The following is a 20,453-nucleotide window of genomic DNA, read 5'->3' as shown; positions in this document are numbered from 1 at the left end:
ACTGTCTGCCATTGCAGACAGTCTGCATTCAGAGAGTGCTGGGCAGGGGGGCCGCTGCACTGCCCATGACATGGTTGTGGGCAGGGGGGGGCCTGTGGCAACCAGCACTGCCTTTCTGCCAGCCTTTTCATGGTGGGGACCCTGCCATGAAAAGGCTGGTGGAAAGGGAAGTCATGATCAGCACAGCAGTGCTGAACTCGGTGTAGCCGTGGCTGACCATGACTTCAAATGCTGCTAACCCTTCGTGATCCTGACAGTGGTAGCGGTCTCCTGGCGTTCCGACTGCCAAGGTCGTAATCTGATGGTCGTACTGCCGGATGGTCTGAGTGTGGTGGTCTGACCGTCACTGCGAGTTTGGCGGTCTCATGACTGCCAAACTCATAATGAAGCCTTAAGTGTTGAGAAAGTGTTCCTAGGTGTTCACCATGTTTACCCACAGGGTAATTGCTCCTGTGGTTTCCCAGGCTCCCACATGAAATTGTTTTTACTTTCAAAGTCAACAAGCTTCTGACTTTCTTCTTGTCAAATTGTCTCTCTATCATGTTAATTTGGAAATATGCAAAAGTAGAAACAGTACTGCTGTTAAACATGACAACAGTGTTTCATCAGCTAGTTCCACCGAGTCTCTTATTTTAATGTAATCCCCTCTTTTATTAACAGTACAATTTCACATCTGAGTAAGAGTCTAAATCTAACTTGGCCAAAATTCTCACAACCTACCAGTACAGATTGCTAACTGAGCCTCCTGTACCCGTGGAAGTAACCAGAACAGTACTTCCCAGATATTCAGAAGCCTAGAATTCGGTGGTGTTACTTTAAGGAAAAACCTGTGTTGACTATCAGTAGCATGTTGCCATATCTCTTTCTCTCTCTCTCTCTCCCTCCCTCCATCTCTGTTTTTCTGTCTCTCCCTCTCTTCTTGTCTCTCTGTCTGTCTCCCTGCACTTCCATTCGCTGACACTGTTTTGCTGCCGCTTGATCTCTCCTGCTCCCTCTCTCCGGTAGTCTCCCTCTACCTTGCCTGACACACTGCCCATGCTGCTACTGTTGACTTTGCCAATATATTTGATGCAATTCTACAAGCACTAGCAAAGTAGATGGTTGTAGACAACCATATTGAAATGTCATTTAATTTATACTGCCCAGATGGCCACCATGTTATATCTATATGCATGCTGGCGACCATCATGGAAGTATACAGAATAACATTCTAACAGCACAGTCTGCCGCTATTGGTTTTGCCAGGGCCTGCTGAGAGTTCTACAAGCACTGGTAAAATCAGTAGCAGCAGGATGCTGTCTTCGAATACTATTTTGTACGCTTCCAAGGCTGCACCCAAGTGCAACCTGGCAGCTATTTTGGTACCGTGTAGCAATATTCTTTTTTAACACAGTGGATGTGACCACCATGTCAACAGTGCTCCCCATCTGGTGCTATGGGTGTGGAGATCATGTCCGTAAGCGCACCACCTGAGGAGTAGCAGCTGCTGTGCGATGCTCTGATGCCCCAGCCTTTGTTTCCATTTTTGGCCCTTACTTTTCACTGCAATAGGCCCACACAAGTGTAGTGCAGTTTATATGAAGAAGTGTGGGAACACTGAGTGGCAGGAAATTTAGGGAGTCACGTAGATTCCACACGTTTCCTTAGGCTAAAACACAAATGTTCCTCACTTTCAACAAAGTTTAGGGTTCTCAGGGGCTTCTGGCTAACGAAACCCCAAGATAACCACACAAGCTACACCACTCTCGACCCACCCGAGTGCCTAGTTATCAGAAATGTTAGTGTGGTAGGATTCCTTGGGTTGTGGCTGATCTGGGGCCAAAATCTGCACCTACCCACACAATAAAAAATGGTTTGACTTTGCTGGATGAAATGTGATGCCTCCAAGGTGCGTTATGGGGCATTTTGTGTCATAGGCACTGTGCTCTACTACATAAGTGTGGTATTGTTTTTATAGATTCGTAGAACATTTGTTATTACCAATTGGATTTCTCTGCCCTTATGGTTCCCAAATATAAGCTAGTGTGCAAGAAGGTGATTTGCAAAATGACTTGATAGTATGGGTAACCACAAATTTAGAGGTGTGCAGATAACCACTGTTCCTAAATTCAGTATCTTGTCTACATGTGTTTCCTGCATACCCATTTATCATTCTTTAAATGTTGCCAATATGAATTGCTGAATACTTGGCACACAGCAAAAAATCATTGTAGGGTGCCACTCAGTTGTTGCCTTTGGGTATCACATTTTTGTAAATCCCCATGACCATAACAGTTTGTCGGACGTTACAGAATATTTTGTTTGTTAATAGTCCATTGTAACAAGAAGTTACTGTTGAAAACATCACAAATTGTGTTTTTGCCTACTATTTTTTTTCTCAGAAGTTAGTTTCTTTGTGAAAACTTTGAGGGTAAATGACCCCTTGTTGAATTTTCAATTCTGTCTACTTTTTGGGAATGTGTAACATTCCTTCATCGCCCCAGGTGTCACATGTGTTTCCACCACGAACTGCAAGTAGGCTGAAACCACAATGTTTAGGAAAAACAACAAACTACCTATTAGTGCAAAAACAAGGAGAAAGAAATAGTTTTTTGATACACCTTCGCTTGTTCTTGAAAGCTGGGAAAGTTGTGATTTTAGTACAACAAAACGTTTGTTCGTTCCTTTTAAAAAAAAACAAAAACAAAAAAATAAATATGGTGTTCGATGGCATGTGTTACTGTAGATGCACATGCTCTGCTTTCTCCTGCCATCTAGTGTTGGGTCCAGAGTGTTACAAGTTGTTTTTTCCCCGAGTCGCAGGATCAAGTGACTCCTCCTTCTCAGTGATACTGCGCATGAGCATCAAATCCTTTGTTAGATTGTTTTCACTACGCCATCAGGTTCGGGCGTGTATTTCTTGGCTCAGTCTTCCACTCCCTCTGGTATGAGACTTTTCCTTCTGTCTTTAGTTATTTGATGGTATTGTACATTCTGTCATGTTTTCGGACTCTAACGTTGACCGTTCTGCCTTGTCGGTTCCAGTTTTCGACCGTACGCCCTTTGTGCTGTTAGACCTCAATACTTTTGGCACCAGAAAGAATGTAAACCTGATGGAACGGACACCAATCACGGTTCTACCCCCAGTGCCTTTCGAAGTACCCTTACACAGATTATTCTGAGGTGTGTAACTTATGCCTCTCGCCAGACTGTCAAGAGGCTACCTGTGAGGTGTGTCGATCGTTCCAGGCCAAGAAGACTGTCTGGGACCAATGAGCTTGTAGGCTAGAGTTGGTGCGCCGATCTCCCAACGGCACCCTGGTTATTTTCGGGGAAGAACACGCTCAGGAGGTGCCCCACCAACAGGAAGCAGTCTCCATTCAAGATTCAGATTCAGACATCCAATCTGACATCGAGAGCCAAGAACAGACTTCAAAACGAGCCCATATGGAGGTCACCGTACCACCACTGTATTCAAGCCATGGTTCGTCTTGGAAAGAAATTTTGGATGCCCCACCCATCGACTCGGCACCAACAACAACGAAGACTGCAGCTGCATCTTTGGCTCCGACCTCATCAACTTCGGTCCAACCTTCCACAACAAAGCACTCGACAACAACCCTATCTGACAATCTTCGGATGCAAGTTTGGCACAGAAAAAGATCCAACCAAAAGCTTCGGAACAGAAAACAAAGGCTCATATTCCTTCTGAGCATTTGGACTCAAGCCACTCCTCTACCACGCCTCCACCTAGTCAGCCGATATTGGAGACAACGGATGCTAGACAGCACAAAATATATATTCAAGAAGGCACAGGACTAATTGTAGCTTCCCTGCAATTACTTTTAAAAGGAAGCAAACCTTTTGGGAGGCACTGGTCACCTCACCACCTCCTAAAACACTCCCTAAGGAAAAGACTGTCTCCAAAGAGGAGCATGCTCATCCTCATACTTCACCTCCTCCTCATTCTCCTGCCTCTCCAACTGCTGGAGATCACACTCCATAAGGTTCACCATTATTTGTTGAACACTATTTTGAGGACATACAACAAGATCCGGATCCTCGGGATTCATATGATCTAGACTCTGTTATTAATACTGACCCAGATTTGTATCCTGCTAGACCTTCCCCTCCAGAGGATACTGCCAGCTACCAACAAGTCATTGCTAGGGCAGCTGCGTACCATTATGTACCTTTACATAAGGATCATATTAAACAGGATTTCTTGTTTGATACACTTACCACCACACACAGGGACACCCAGTATCTCCCTATGCTCTCAGGTTTGATTCAACACGCAAACAACATCTTTCAAGAGCCTGTCCATTCCAGAATAATAACTCCGTGGGTAGATAAAAAAAAAACAAATACAAGCCAGCACCTTTGAACCCTTTATTTATCAAATCACAAATGCAGCCAGACTCCATAGTGGCTACTACACCAGGATAAGGGCTAATAGCCAGGCCACTGGAGACACTTCCCCCACCTGACAAAGAGAGCAAAAAAATTGATGTGGCAGGCAAAAGAGTGCACGCTGCTAATCATTGGCGGATAGCAAATTTGCAAGCCTTACTCTCGATATGATAGAGCCCACTGGGATGAAATGGAGGCTCTCCTCCAATATCTCCCAGAGGAGCATCACAAGCTTGGCCAACAAATAGTATCTGAGGGGAAAGCCTTTGCCAGCAACTCTATTGGGTGTGTACTAGATGCTGCAGATACCGCATGCATGTCTTCTAATTAGGACACTTGCTGTACTTCTGATTTTAAGCCAGAAGTACAGGAAGCTGTTCTAAATATGCCCTTCAGCAGAGAACACCTCTTTGGTTCACAGGTTGATTCTACCTTGGAAAAACAAAAACAAAAAGGCCACGGACACTGCAATTGCCGTGGGAGCTCTTCAGTCCCAAGCACAGATGGGATTTTTTACGTCATCCACTCGAGAGCGTGTTACAAATCATCAACATCATCAGATCCTTCCACATCCCAAAACAAACAGGCCTCAAGTTCTTACACCAGAGGCGTTTTTAGAGGGGCATTCAGAGATAATAGTTTCAGAGGTGGGGCAAAAACAACTCTTGGGGCTCAGATTCCACAACAAAACACTGACTACCTCAACATACCCAACCCCCATATAACACCAGTTGGGGAATGCGTTCCGGACTTCTACACTTGATGGACACTAATAACATCGGACCAATATGTCCTCTCCATTATCCAACATGGTTATTGCATGGAGCTCACTCTCCTCAAAGAAGAGGTCCAAGCTCTCCTTTCAAAGGGGGCTATAGAACTGTTTCCATCCCAGTATCAAGGAACAGGAGTAAACTTGCTATATTTCCTCATTCCAAAAAAGGACAGGTCACTGAGACCCATCTTAGATCTCAGGCCCCTAAATCAATGCGTTCTTTCAGAACACTTTCACATAGTCACTCTTCAGGATGTCATTCCACACCTTCAACAGGGAGATTTTATGACCACTCTTAACCTCAGAGATGCACTGAGTTTGTATTTTATTTGATCACGTGTTCGGTCAATAAAATCCATTACACGAAGAAAAGAGAGAAAAAGAAAAGGGAGGAAAAGAAGAAAAAGAAAGGAAAAACAACAAAAAGCCAAGGAGTCGTAAATACAGTAATAAAATCGATTTGAGTTAAAATGTTTACGCTAAATTACGGAGTGCTACGACGTTGCTTGCAGGCTGATTGTGCGCGTTTGTCTCGCTTGTTCAGTCTCTTGAAGAAGGCGCCGTAATTTATCCAATTCTTTAGCCAGTCTGCAGCTGTGCTGTTCGTCTTCCCCTTTAAAGCCTGCCAATATCGCTGGTCTGCATCTGCGCAGCCCCCTTTGAAGCTAAACTGGTCGTAGGAGCCTGTTACGATCTGTTGTGATGCTTTTGCCTAGGCATATCTGATGGATCAGTGTTTCCGGAGCCAGCCTGCATAATCGACAGGTGTCAGTCATGTTGACTCTCGTCCACCTGGGAAGGTGGGCGTATGTTGGAAGGCAGCCCATTCGATATTTCATAAAGGCCGCTTTAATCCGTGGATTAACTGCTAATCCCAGATATAGTTGTGGGATTAGAGAGCCGTATGATGATGGAACCAACCAGGCATGGCTTTGTTTCGATAAAGCCTCTTTGTCCTGAAGATGTGAGAGAGACTTGATGCTTACTTTTGTTGCACGTTTGACAAGCTGATGTCCAGGCCCAATGTTTTTAAGGAGGACTCGAGGTAGAGGCGGAAAGTGGAAGTTGGATCCGAGGTCATTTCCACCCAAATAAGAGAATTTAGTGAGCCTTCTTTTGCTACCTTGAGCTTATGGCTTAGGTTGATAAATGCCCATTTCCTTGCTAGAGACTGCCTTACCAGGCCAAATTCTAGGCAAACTTGGGCCATTGAAACATAATTTGGTAAGCTGAACAACCTCTTGAAGTGCTTAGTGATCATTTTGTCCAAGTGGTCGTCACCACGGCCTCTTAGAACTTTGCTGCCATATGTGATTGTTGGTATTAATTTGGCTTGGATGACCTTTAGTAAATAACGCCAGATAGGTTGAAGAACCAGTTGCTTTTTTAACACTGTTGAACGAGAATGCAAGCGAGGTGGAATTTCCGACTGAGGGACTCCAGATGGGGTTTTAAGGAGCCATTGCTGTCAAGAAGAACCCCTAGATATTCATAGCTGCGCACTGTTTCAACCTTAATGTTACCCAAGTTCCACTGATGTCGCAACCGCCCAGTTTTCTTAAAGGGCATGATTTTTTATTTATTCAAGGAGATAATTTTTTCCAGAGAATTCAGCTGTTGTGTTAAGTAGTCTCTGCAGACCTATTCTAGTGTGGCTGAAAAGCATAAGACCATCAGTGTACATCAAGCTTGTCATGGCAGTTTGCCCCAGCCTTGGTGAATGTGAGTTCACCTTGTCCAGTTCTGCCAGTAGATCAGCCAAAAATAAATTGAAGAGAAGGAAGGGATGCAAGTACACATCCCTGACGCAGACCATTAAGAGTGGAAATATACATCTCTGAGACCTGGGTGGTGGGACGCACCTTTCCAGGAAAATTCCCACTTTTCCACCCCCCTGGCACATCACAAATATTTAAGATTTATGATGGCAGGCAAACATTATCAGTTCAAAGTTCTTCCTTTTGGGGGTCACACCTGCTCCCAAATACCTAGCAGTGGTAGAAGCACATCTCAGATGACAAAAAATTCATGTCTTCCCATACCTGGACAACTGGCTCCTCATAACCAACACGCTGCAACCCTACCAGCCCTACACACAAATTACAGTGAACCTTCTTCACAAGTTCGGGTTCAAACTCAACTTTGTAAAATTTCATCTACGACCCTTCAGATTCAACCATATCTAAGGGCCATTCTCAACACTTAATTGAGGTTAGCATTCCCCAATGCAGCAGTGATATAAAATTTCCAGCATCTGCTTCCTCAGTTTCTACATAATCACACTCCCGCAGTCAAAACTGTCACACATCTTGTATTGGCATCGTGCCTCATGTCAGACTCCACATGCCTCAGCTCAAGAAAATAGTGTAAGTGCCCCAGGGGGGGGCAAGCGGATGCAGGTAGGAGTCTGTCCCACCAAAAGACATCTAAAGTCATTGCACATTGAGTCGTAGGCAGAAATTCTTCTTTATTGTGAGATCCTGAAATCTGCTATAGCTCATTCCATTTAGGGAATCTTAGGGCAAGCTCTGTTTTTGAAATGCCTAAAAAGCACAGATAAAACACCTTATTTTAATTGTGCAGGCCATCCATGCACACGGTCACAAAGCAGCCACACGCAAAGACTGTTTCAAATGAACCACAAATTCAAGAAGTCACGTGACCAGTTAAGGCAGTCAAAGAGCAGCAACTGTATGGAAGTAGCACGCTCGGACATTCACAGCCCAGAAACACAAGGGTAGCCACAAATCAGCCTCTTGAATTACACACACTATGGTATCATTGAGAAGTTGTGTAATAGTCATTCTTGTAGTCCAAGAACAGGCATGGATATGCAGTTCAAAAAGAAGCTTATGAGTAGGTAATCGCATTGTAACCACAGACTCAAAAAGTCAAAGGAAATGAAAGTATGCATGTGAAAAGTCAGTTGCCTGACAACCAAACAAATAAGAGACCAGTGGTTCCTGCATCAGTTACCGTGGTAACAACACGTACATAGAGCAAAGTAGACACACAGACAAATGCAGAGCAGGCCCACACCACCAGTAGTATTGCGACCAGATTACCCTTTAGCAGTTGACTCGTTAGAGTAGTGAAGTTAAGAGGTCAAGGTTTACTGTAAGGAGGATGCAATTTATTCCAATATAACATTTCAAGGTATAAAGTATGAGACTTTCATTAACAGGTAAATAAGAAGAGTAGTTATAATATGATATCCAAAGAAAATTTCAGGAACTTGTATTTTACTGGGCTTAGATCCACCCTCAAACTGTTTTATTATTGCTTTTGGGCGATGGGTGAACTATTTTGTAGAATATTTTCCTGCCCCTGGGTTGACTTGGGATAGTGTATTTTTATTGCATTTTTAATTGTTCTTTAATGCTCCTGCGAATGAGACAAAGGTGCCACACGGAAATGATAAAAGGTATTAAGCTTGCTACGATGTGTTACCGGCTTAATGGTGTCCTGGCAGACAGAACACAGTTCAATATTTTCCAAACACAGTTAAGCCACACTAGTTTTTACCCTTTAAAAAAGACAGAGATAATAGTGGCTCAACACCTACTATTAAGTCATAAAGTAATACATATCTTAGGAGGCCATGCCTCATAGTATACCTGCCATGGTCAAAGATTGACAATGTTGGATTCACCCAAAGTGTCAGGGCCTCCGACTGACTCTTCAAGGGGGCAAGTATCCACTGTGAACTAGACTTTATGGTTTGTGATCAACGACTACACTCAAAGATATCTCTGAAGTTGTAAAGCCTACAGAAATTGTTTAAATCTTTCAAAAATGCCTATTTAGTCTTCTAGCAATTTAATCTGGCCCCTGTGGCATATGTGTGAAGGCAGACGACCTCCTGATTTCTTAGGAGCTGCGGAATTGGCAGTTAGAGCGCCCTAATGACACAGAATCTTGTGGGCAGTGCTAACTTGTCAGCTCTATGAAGCCAGGTGGCGCAGCAGCTCACTGACACTGACACTGGCAATGTTTGTCTTTAGTTTTGATTCTTTCTTGGATAGCTTTGTTTTAAGGATCTGAAGGTGTTTGTGCGTTTTGACATTCTCCACTCTGATTCTCCCATCAGTGGGTCTTTGTGCTGGTCTGTCGGAAATTAGGATAGTGTTTTATCTTGCAGCATCATTCCAGCTCCTTTCTTTCTCAAGGCAGGACACTTGAGCTTCTCTTCTCCCTGCAGTTCACAGAAGAAAAGCTTCTAAAGAATCCAAGTATGTGCACACCGTGCACAATGTAGATACAGCAGATGTTTAGCTCCCAGCAACTTGTCTGTTGTGCATTGTTGCACTTTTCCACTAAAGATTAATCATTCTACAACTTACTGGGTCTAGTGGTTCAGAATGTTTGTCACTTTGGGAGAACAGTCAGTATTAGCAAATTGCAACCTTTAACAGATGTTCAAGTCCCTCTCTAGTCATAGAGGGGTTCATAGTACCCTTAGTGTTTTTAATTTTGTGGCCTTCAAGAGCAAAATTTTAAGGCCAACACAATTTCAACTCATCAAGGTTTGTGTGATTTGCTGCCAGACAAAGTCCAGCTGATGGTCATTCTTGCTAGTTGATAGGCAGCAACAAAGGAATTACAAGGATTGGGATTCACCAGAGCGGGGGTATCCTGCACAAAACAAAAAAAGAGTTCTCCTTCACCCCAAGGTCACACCAGTTTCAGGGATCCCAAGGAAGGAGCATGGACTTTGTCTCCTCCATATAGTTTCAGACAAATGTGAAAGGACACCCTGCATCTTTTGCAGCAGGTATATGATGTTCCACACATTCACCCTTAACTAATAAATCACTCATACATTTCCTATATATGTCCTGCATATGAATTTAGGCAAGGGACCCTATTTATGGGAGAGCCAGTAGACTGTCTTCCTATGGGGACACAGGTAAGAATGCCTGTAAGGCTGGACTGAAATCGCTCCCCCCACCATCACCAGCCTCCTCGTAGGATTGGAAGGGCTGAGTAGCAACCACCCTCCCTTTGGATATTTTGTTTTGATGACTCTCCTTCCAGTCAGTAGAGCAGAGTACAGTTATACACACGAAGCACGGTCAGTGTACTTTTAGATAATCAATTTCACTGGAAGAAAACACACAGGACAGGCCAGAAAAGCATACAGGCTAGAGAGATACAACTTTCAAAAGCTTTGCAAAGGGCCTTTGTCCCATGGCGACCATATGGCAGGCATGTGTTCGTATACAAACCTATACATATGCAGTTACAGAGCATTCATATGGGCGTACTGATTAGAAACCTGAATTAATACTATATCTAGCCATGTTTGCAATGTGTTGTTTGCCCTTCATGATATTGAAAAGATTTCTTTATCTTCTTTTTCTTTCTGGTTACTGCAGATGGGGGCACTACAGGTCCCTTGGGGACCTCTACCAAGCCTGGGGATCGCTTTACTCACCATGGCTCCTCTGCCCAGAACTGGGAGATGAATTATCAAGAGGCTGCAATTTTTCTGCAGGTGAGTCCTCCTCCAGTGTACCTGAAGGAAATAGACGATAATCACCTTTTACTCTGGAGGGAAAGATGGCAGCAGCATGCCCTTGCAAATATGGAATTGCTGTAGATATCAAATCAAATCATTAACATTTATAAAGCGCGCTACTCACCCGTGCGGGTCTCAAGGAGCTAGGGGAAACGGGGGGGTTATCGCTGCTCGAACAGCCAGGTCTTTAGGAGTCTCCGGAAAGCGGAGTGGTCCTGGGTGGTCCTGAGGCTGGTGGGGAGGGAGTTCCAGGTCTTGGCCGCCAGGAAGGAGAAAGATCTCCCACCCGCCGTGGAGCGGTGGATGCGAGGGACAGCAGCGAGTGCGAGGCCAGAGGAGCGGAGGAGGCGGGTGGGGACGTAGAAACTGAGGCGTCTGTTGAGGTATTCCGGTCCCTTGTCGTGGAGGGCTTTGTGTGCGTGGGTGAGAAGTCGGAAGGTGATCCTTTTGCTGACTGGGAGCCAATGCAGGTGTCTCAGGTGTGCGGAGATGTGGCTGCTGCGGGGTACGTCGAGGATGAGGCGGGCTGAGGCGTTTTGAATGCGTTGCAGGCGATTTTGGAGTTTGGCTGTGGTCCCGGCGTAGAGAGTGTTGCCGTAGTCCAGGCGGCTCGTGACGAGGGTGTGGGTCACGGTTTTTCTGGTGTCGGCGGGGATCCAGCGGAAGATCTTGCGGCGCATGCGGAGGGTGAGGAAGCAGGCGGAGGACACGGCGTTGACTTGCTTGGTCATGGTGAGAAGAGGGTCCAAGATGAAGCCGAGGTTGCGGGCGTGGTCTGTGGGGGTCGGTGCGGTGCCGAGGGCCACCAGGAGTCGTCCCAGGCGGACGGGGTGTTGAGGATGAGGACTTCCGTTTTTTTCAGAGTTCAGCTTTAGGCGGCTGAGCCTCATCCAATCTGCGACGTCCTTCATACCCTCTTGTAGGTTGGTCTTGGCGCTGGCGGGGTCCTTGGTGTGGGAGAGTAAAAGTTGGGTGTCGTCGGCGTAGGAGGTGATGATGATGTGCTTGCGTACGATGTTGGCGAGGGGGCTCATGTAGACATTGAAGAGTGACGAGCCTTGAGGTACGCCGCAGAAGATCTCGGTGGGTTCTGAGCGAAACGGAGGGAGGTAAACTCTTTGGGAACGGTTTGCGAGGAAGGAGGCGATCCAGTCCAGGGCCTGGCCTTGGATCCCGGTGGAGCGGAGGCGGGTGATTAGGGTGCAGTGACAGACTGTGTCAAAGGCAGCCGAGAGGTCGAGGAGAATGAGGGCGACTGTTTCACCGTTGTCCATCAGGGTTCTGATGTCGTCTGTGACTGAGATGAGGGCGGTTTCAGTGCTGTGGTAGGTTCGGAATCCGGTTTGTGAAGGGTCGAGCAGGTTGTTGTCTTCCAGGAAGGTGGTCAGCTGTTTGTTGACGGTCTTCTCTATTACCCTGGCTGGGAAAGGCAGGAGAGAGATGGGGTGGAAGTTTTTCAGGTCGCTCGGGTCAGCCGTAGGTTTCTTTAGTAGGGCGTTGACTTCGGCGTGTTTCCAGCATTCGGGGAAGGTAGCAGAAGAAAAAGAAGAGTTGATGACGGTCTGGAGGTGCGGGGCGATGATTTCGTCTGCTTTGTTAAAGATGAAGTGCGGGCAGGGGTCCGAAGGGGCGCCGGGGTGGATAGAGTTCATGATGGATTTGGTTTCTTCCGTGTTGATGTGGGTCCAGTTGTTGAGGGTGATGGCCGGGGATGCGGGTTCGGTGGTGTTTGGTTGGGTCTGGTGTCCGAAGCTGTCGTGGAGGTCGCTGATCTTGCGATGGAAGACAGTGGCGAGGGATTTGCACAAATCCTGTGAGGGCGTTGGCGTTGGCGCTGGGGTTGGAAAACTCCTTGACGATGCTGAAGAGTTCTCTGCTGTTGTGGCTGTTTTTGTCCAGTCTGTCGGTGAAAAAGTTCCTTTTGACAGCGCGGATCAGGTGGTGGTGTTCGCGGGTAGCGTTCTTGAGGGCGGTCATGTTGTCAGCAGTGTGGTCCTTGCGCCAGGCTTTCTCAAGGGCGCGACAAGTTTTCTTTGATTCTTTGAGGGTGTCAGAGAACCAGAGAGGTTTTTTGGTGTTGGTCTGTCGATGCGTGTGTTTGAGGGGAGCAAGGTTGTCTGCGCAGTTGGAGATCCAGTTTGTGAGGTTGAGGGCTGCGTCGGTGGGGTCGGTGGTGAGGGTGGGTTGGTTGGCGGCGAGTGTGGAGAAGAGTTGCTCTTCAGGGATCTTGTTCCACTGTCGACGAGGGATGGGTTGAGTGTGGAGGTGGCGGGTCTCGCGTCGGAATGTGAAGTGGAGGCAGCTGTGGTCGGTCCAGTGTAGGGCGGAGGTGTGGCTGAAGAAGACGTGTTTGCTGGCAGAGAAGATAGGGTCGAGTGTGTGTCCGGCGATGTGGGTGGCGGTGTTCACCAGTTGTTTGAGGCCGAGGTTGGCGAGGTTGTCGAGCAGGGTGGTGGTGTTGGGGTCGTTGTTTTGTTCCAGATGGAAGTTGAGGTTGCCTAGGAGGATGTAGTCCGGTGAGGCGAGGGCGTGCGGGGAGATGAAGTCGGCGATGGCGTCGCTGAAAGGGGTGCGTGGTCCGGGAGGACGGTAGACGAGGGATCCTCTGAGGGTGGTCCTCGGGTCGGTGCGAATCTGAAAATGCAGATGTTCAGCGGCGAGAGGGGCGTCTTCGGTGGAGGTGGTGACGCTGATGGAGTCTTTGAAGACGATGGCGATACCTCCTCCTACTTGGTTGGTGCGGTCTTTTCTGGAGATCTTGTAGCCTTCGGGGATGGCGGTGGCGATGTCTGGAGCAGTGGAGGCGTTCATCCAGGTCTCCGTGATGAAGGCGACGTCCGGTGCTGTGGAGTCCAGGAGATCCCTGAGTTCAACGGCGTGTTTGTGGACGGAGCGAGCGTTGACTAGGATGCACTTGAGGTGGTTGATGGCGCGTGGGCTTGTGGTCGTGGTAGTTGCGTGGTGGAAGATGCGTTTGCAGGAGTTGCAGGCGAAGGGTCCATGGGTGCGTTTGGTGTGAGCTTGGAAGCAGGTGTTGGAGCGTCCTGGGTTGAGGGAGTGGAGGGTGGTGGGGTCGTAGCGGATCAGTGGGACTTGGGAGAGCTGGGGACCAGGGGTTGTGGCGCTGGGCGTGGGCCAGGCGCGGACGAGCGCAGACGGGCTTGCCTCCGGCGCGCCAGCGGCGCGTCCGCTGCGCACGCCCGCTGCGCTTTCGCGCAGCGGCCGACATATGAGGTGGGGGGGGGAGGGGTCAGCTGGGGGCGAATGGGAGCTGGGGGGCGGGGGCGGGGGCGTGCAGGAGGTCGCGGCGGGAAAGCGCAAGGGAGGGGGGGACAGGTAGAGTGAAAAGAGCTGGGGGAGGGGGGTTTAAGGGTGTAGGGGGGTGAGTGTTAGGAGGTTTAGGAGATTAGGGAGAAAGATAGGAGTAGGGTTGTGAAGATAGGGGAGGGGGGGTTGTAGAGGTGGGTGAGGGTGAGAGGTAGAGTGAGAGGATAGGAAGATAGGTAATAGAGGGGTGGCGGGAAGGGGGGGAGAGATAGAGAAATAGATAGAGAAATAGATAGAGAAATAGATAGAGAAATAGATAGAGAAATAGATAGAGAAATAGATAGAGAAATAGATAGAGAAATAGATAGAGAAATAGATAGAGAAATAGATAGAGAAAATAGATAGAGAAATTGATAGATAGAGAAATGGATAGAGAGATAGGAAGATAGGAGGAGGTGGAGAGTGAGGGAGTTAGATAGTGGGATAGAGAGATAGAGAGATAGGTAGATAGGAGGAGTGAGGGAGATAGATAGTGAACGGGTTAGATAGGGGAGATAGAGAGGGGGATGCGAGTGAGGGAGGGGGATGAGGCAGGAGCAGGAGGGCAGGCGCGGGGAGAAGAAGACGGAGGAGGCAGAAGATAGAAGACCGGAAGAGCAGAAGACCGGAAGAGCAGAAGACCGGAAGAGCAGAAGACCGGAAGACCAGAAGAGCAGGAGACCAGAAGAGCAGGAGACCAGAAGAACACAGAAGAACACAGAAGAAGATACAGAAAACGAAGAACAGAAGGCAGAAGACCACAGAAGAAGATTCAGAAAACGAAGAACAGAAGGCAGAAGACCACAGAAGAAGATACAGAAAACGAAGAACAGAAGGCAGAAGACCACAGAAGAAGATACAGAAAACGAAGAACAGAAGGCAGAAGACCACAGAAGAAGATGAGGAAGAAGAGAGGCGACAGGAGGGGCTGAGAAGCACACAGAAGAAGAGAGAAGACGGGGAAAAGAAGAGTACAGAAGAAGATTACAGATGAGGAGCGAGGAGGAAGAACAGAGAAGAAGAAAAGAAGCAGGAGAGAGGGTGAGTAGCGCGGGGCAGAGCGGGGGGCTGGGAGGTGGGGGGTACTTACTGTGAGGTGGAACTCAGGAACCTGGAGGAGCTGCAGCTGCAGGGGGAGCGTCCTACCCTTGGGTCAAGGGTCGCTACCACTGTCGCGCAGCGGCCGCCATATGAGGTAGGAGGGGCGGGGTCAGCTGGGGGCGAATGGGAGCTGGGGGGCGGGAGCGTGCAGGAGGTCGCGGCGGGAAAGCGCGAGGGAGGGGGGCGACAGGTAGAGTGAGAAGAGCTGGGGGAGGGGGGTTTAAGGGTGGAGTGGGGTGAGTGTTAGGAGGTTTAGGAGATTAGGGAGAAAGATAGGAGTAGGGTTGTGAAGATCGGGGAGGGGGGTTGTAGAGGTGTGTGAGAGGTAGAGTGAGAGGATAGGAAGATAGGTAATAAAGGGGGTGGCGGGAAGGGGGGGAGAGATAGAGAAATAGATAGATAAAATAGATAGAGAAATCGATAGATAGAGAAATGTATAGAGAGATAGGAAGATAGGAGAAGGTGGAGAGTGAGGGAGTTAGATTATGGGATAGAGAGATAGGTAGATAGGAGGAGTGAGGGAGGTAGATAGTGAACGGGTTAGATAGGGGAGATAGAGAGGGGGATGCAAGTGAGGGAGGGGGATGAGGCAGGAGCAGGGGGGCAGGCGCGGGGAGAAGAAGACGGAGGAGGCAGAAGAGGCGAAGGCAGAAGATAGAAGATAGAAGACAGAAGAGCAGAAGACCGGAAGAGCAGAAGAACAGAAGACCGGAAGATATCCTCTCCATATTGCACGTAAACATGGAAGTCACCTTGGAATTGAAATATCTCTCTTTGTTACTCACAAGTCTACATAGAAATTTAAATTTTCCTTAATGAAGTCTTCTGGAAAATCTGATTATACGAACGATCAATGTGCAAGCAAAACATGTCAAATGTTTGTAAAGGTCTGCCTTTTTTTAATACTGATTTAAATGTGAATGCATGGCAAATTATATAACAAATGATATATTGCATTTATCCCACACGAGCAATAGAAAGTCTGTATTCAAGAATTGGTGTCATGCTAACATTTTCGGTGAAGAGTAACTGTTAACAAGTTTGGAAGCTCAAGGTTCCTTCCAACTAATCTTTCGGAGATCATTATGGCATTGTGGACTCAAGCTAATGCTAACAGGTAGGATTTTGTTGCTATATATGAATCTGTGCTATAAGTAGAATGACAAATGGGACACTTACATGTGTGGATGACTTGCAATCATCCTTTTGGCTTAGATTGAAAGAGATATAGTACAAACTTGAAACACACTAAACTTTTAGACAACTCAAGAGCATGTTCAATGATGACAAACCTCAGTGTGACTTCACAGGATAGCTGAGTGATCTTGCAAAATTAAGGAATTTTTATACTATTCTAATAATTATCAAAGCCACCATTCTAACATTAATAATCATAGCTACTGCTTGGTTCAATCCCTCATTTGTATCAGATGTAACCTAAATTTGTGAACAGAATTGGCAGTGTTAAGTGGAGTCTCACATTGAGAATAATCCAATATTTAATTATGATGTTTAACAGTGAACAGTTGTGACTCTGGAGGGATGTAAGTAATGTCCCAAAAAAGCTTTCAGTGTGAAACCTACACCACCACTCGGGTGGCATGGGATGAGAGTACAGCACTGGTAATGAGAGAGGCAGAGTCAAGTTAGGTCCTCTGTTAGCTAGAGCGAACTCTGTTTTTTGTTTTGTCACTCGTACAGGAGGGAGAGTAAGACAGAGAGCGCAAGAGAGAGAGATCGCTCTCTGCAACATAAGGCGATGCAGTTGCTCTTTTAAGAATTGTTGGAAGGATGGGAAGAGAAATTTGAAACTCTTTCTGCAGGCTTAGTATAGGAAGATATGTAGGACTCAAGGGAACAAGTGAAATTAATGCATTTCTTACAAATGGGATGAGGTTGGGACTCTTACTGCTCTGTCATTTGAAATCAAAGGAATAAGAATTCGTCTTGGCTCAGGGATTCTTATGACAAGAATTATTATGGGACCTGAAGTGGTAATGTTTACTCAAATGGATAATGTAAATAAAATGCAATAAATCGGGTGAACTAGCAATATCTTTGGGGTTCACAATTTGACTTAGCACTTTCAAAAACACAGTTGTTTAGATTTCCAAAGTTCAACTTGCAATTGTCTGTTATCTTTTTAAGACCCATATCAGCCCTGTTGATGTCCACACCACCAGTGTACTTTAAGATTGTTTACTTCACGTGTAGAAAAACACATAGAACAGGCCAGAAGAGCTCTTATGATCCATTTTCTATTTGCTAATGCTCCATGGTCTGCAGTCCCATCATCTGCTTGTTAGCCAGGTGACTCTGTATTATCTCTTTATCAACCAATTCATTTATGAATGCCAAGTAATCTTTAGTTCAAGGTTATCCCTTATCTTCCGCTTAGTAGTGCTGTCATAACAAGCTCCTTAGTGTCATCTTGCATTAGTCTTGTGACATCACCAACTCATTAATATTTCATAATCTCTCCATCAGTAATACCCTACTGAAATTCCCAATTCACCAATTCATTGATGTCCTATTAGTAACTTTCTGACTGTCCTTGTGGTTAGCGAATTCTAGTGTGTGTGTGGCAACATTTTGGAACATAACAAAGAAATGTTAAGGGCAGATAATATGTAAAACGATTAGGAGTAACAGCATGAGGATCCATCAGTAATGCGGAGAAGTATTTTACCATACAAAGCAAGCCAGTTCAGTATTGAGGAGTTAGGGAGGACAAGACTCGAAAGAGTTATAGTGAATGTGAATTGAATTGTGCTGTCGTAGAGGCACAGGACTGAAAAATAGGTAACCAGTTATTATTAGGTGTTTGGGGAAAAAAGTGAGTGAAAAAATTAAGCACTCGGTGAGTCAGTACTTAGTTTCTCGCGATAAATAACAAGGCAGTGCTAACTGCCACAATTTACTCACGTTTGTATATCTTCAACTGATAAGCAGCAATGGAAAAGACACTTCTGACAGAAACTAAACCTCGAGACAGTGGGAGTTTTAGCGGGAGTCTGTCTTTTTCAAGAGAAGAATGAAGAAAGCCTTGAAAAGATACAGGTAGTCTACATTTTTCAGACACTCAGCTACAACGACAGACTCAGAGTAGAATGTGTATGAATGATTTCTGAAAAATGTGTAAATTTGGAGTAGAGGACCAGAAAATGGTGATAAGTTTCAGAATTACGGTGTAGTAGTGTTTAATGTTGCCAATTAAAATGGGTGGGACGATGAAAAGAAGTGGTCAAAGTGTTCACAATTGATAATAAAAAATTGACAGTGCACCAGCAGATGGTAGATTATAAAGAACTCCTACGCTTAGGATAATAATAGAGCGAAAATGCTATTCAGGCCCGTGTGGTTAAAGGTTTGAAGATAGGGAAGGAGCAGTCCATGAGGGATGAAATTGATTAGCAGTTCAACAACGGTGCATGTTAACACTAGGTGCCAGAGAAGGAAGTGACAGTTGAACAAATCTAGAGCTATTCCATGTGATAACGCTGAACTTTAAACAGCTCAGCTTATGGTGATCCTACGTATTATGAATATTCTGATTCCCTTCATGGAGCCTTCATAATAAGGAGTCCTACTATTTTCATCACAATCTTAACATTTTGAGATCCATGCCCAACTAATTGACATTTGTACTAGTCCTTGAAATGTAATTAGTGTTTTGCCATCCATTTTTTTTTTTATACGGGGTTCATACATATCTGACCTTTCTCCCAGAAGTCCTAATAAGAAAACTAAAGCAGAACAACAACTGTGGAAGAGACAGATCGCACAGGAGTAATTTAAGGAGAAACCCACCAACAGTGTAGGCCATTTCGGAGAAACCTGGCAGTCATACAAAGCTGTCCATGGGCACTTACCAGGAAGGTATGCAGTAAACCATGAAACCTGTCCCACTGGCCAACTGCTAACACTGACAGGGGTTAATATGCTTAAATGCACAGTGGCTCAAGTATTCTTGGAGCTAAGGCTCTTATGTATCAACACATTTCAATTGATCAGCTCATATGCTTACAGAGAGAAGTATTGAAAAGTGAGAGGGCACTACAAAAATCAAGAAAATCTACACTGATACCCCCAAAAAAGGAACCTAAGAAATTACAAGTCAATAAAGAGAATCTGTAATTGGGATCAGGAAAAATTAAGTTGAACAGACCTCAGCATCCTTCCCAAGTTTGATACAACATCTGTAACACTGTATTTAAAAAATCCATGTAGCATCTGAAAGAATCAGTTTGCAGTCAGAGAAGTTTGCCAGAGAAACTGAACATAAAATAGTTCTAAGAACTAGATTAAACAAGCCTTCATGTGTGAATAGCAACAGTGTCATTGCTGTTACGTAATCCTACTCTTCAGGACCTTGGTATTCCAAGTCAAATAATCCTACACTTTTTAAAGGGTGGTGAGCAACATAGCAAATCACATATTCACTAGTCCAAAATGTCCTTCTGCTGTGTATCCCTCTCTTACCGCTTTGCCTCTGACATTCTGACAGGGTATTGCATAATGTAGGCTGCAGAATACACTCGCCAACATCGGAACGTGAGGACAAGACTTCTTTGAAATTACCTGAAGCAAACTTGGTCAGTTGTCTAAACTGCTCATCACCAGAAGCTTGCAGTTTAAATTTAATGAAATATGTGTGCATGGAAGATTGAGGCTGTCCATCCATGGCCCCTAATCTTTGGCTCCTGAAGAAAGTAAAGTTTTCCCTCACTAGTATACCCAGGATTGGAAAGGAGTAGGGCTGAGGACAGCATCCTCTAAAGTGACTGGAAGTATGCCTTTGTTCAGACAATAGAAGTATACACAGCTTGGTCTTGTTAGATGTGGTTCTTAATAAATTGTCCCTTAGTATTGTTACAGATCCCACCAGCAACCTTTTAACTGTACAAGATTAGTCCCCAAGAGGGCAGAGTGTTCAGTTTAAGGTTTTTCATATTCTTGTATGCATGTGATTAGTGAAGAAGAAAATATTGTTCATGGCATGTGTAGCTGCAGATACACATGATGTGGATACTCTTTCCATCTAGTGTTGTGCTCAGACGTGTACAACTTGTTTTTGTTTGAAAAAATGTCTTTGAGTCTCAAGGTATTTGGGATTAGTTGGTAGTGCACATGGGTATTGACTGTATAGTTAGATTGTTGTCTTCACCGTCTGATTCGGATGTACTTTGTCAAGGCTCTGAGTCAATGCCACTTGACGACCTTCATCTGGGCCTCTTGAATTCTCCCCTTCGATAGCCTTTGAACAATCTTTCCAGTACACATGTCTGTCTTTCAGCGTCCAGGTCGACTGCATCAAATCTGTGTCGAGGGTGATCTCTCCTCTCGGGTCCTTTTCCA

General features: G+C 45.7%; 1 protein-coding gene across 1 annotated transcript in view; it reads left to right on the top strand.

Annotated features, from left to right (window-relative positions):
- TPCN1 (two pore segment channel 1) overlaps positions 1-20,453 on the top strand; it is a 297,893-nt gene that overhangs the window by 51,415 nt on the left and 226,025 nt on the right. The window contains exon 3 of the mRNA XM_069214538.1: positions 10,546-10,664. Within this exon, the coding sequence (XP_069070639.1) occupies positions 10,546-10,664 (119 nt within the window). The remainder of the gene's footprint in view (positions 1-10,545; positions 10,665-20,453) is intronic.

This window comes from Pleurodeles waltl, chromosome 11, assembly GCF_031143425.1.
Source record: "Pleurodeles waltl isolate 20211129_DDA chromosome 11, aPleWal1.hap1.20221129, whole genome shotgun sequence".
In the NCBI taxonomy this organism is placed as follows: domain Eukaryota; kingdom Metazoa; phylum Chordata; class Amphibia; order Caudata; family Salamandridae; genus Pleurodeles; species Pleurodeles waltl.
The sequence above is the reverse complement of the archived record's forward strand: the minus strand, read 5'-3'. Positions and strand labels throughout refer to the sequence as shown.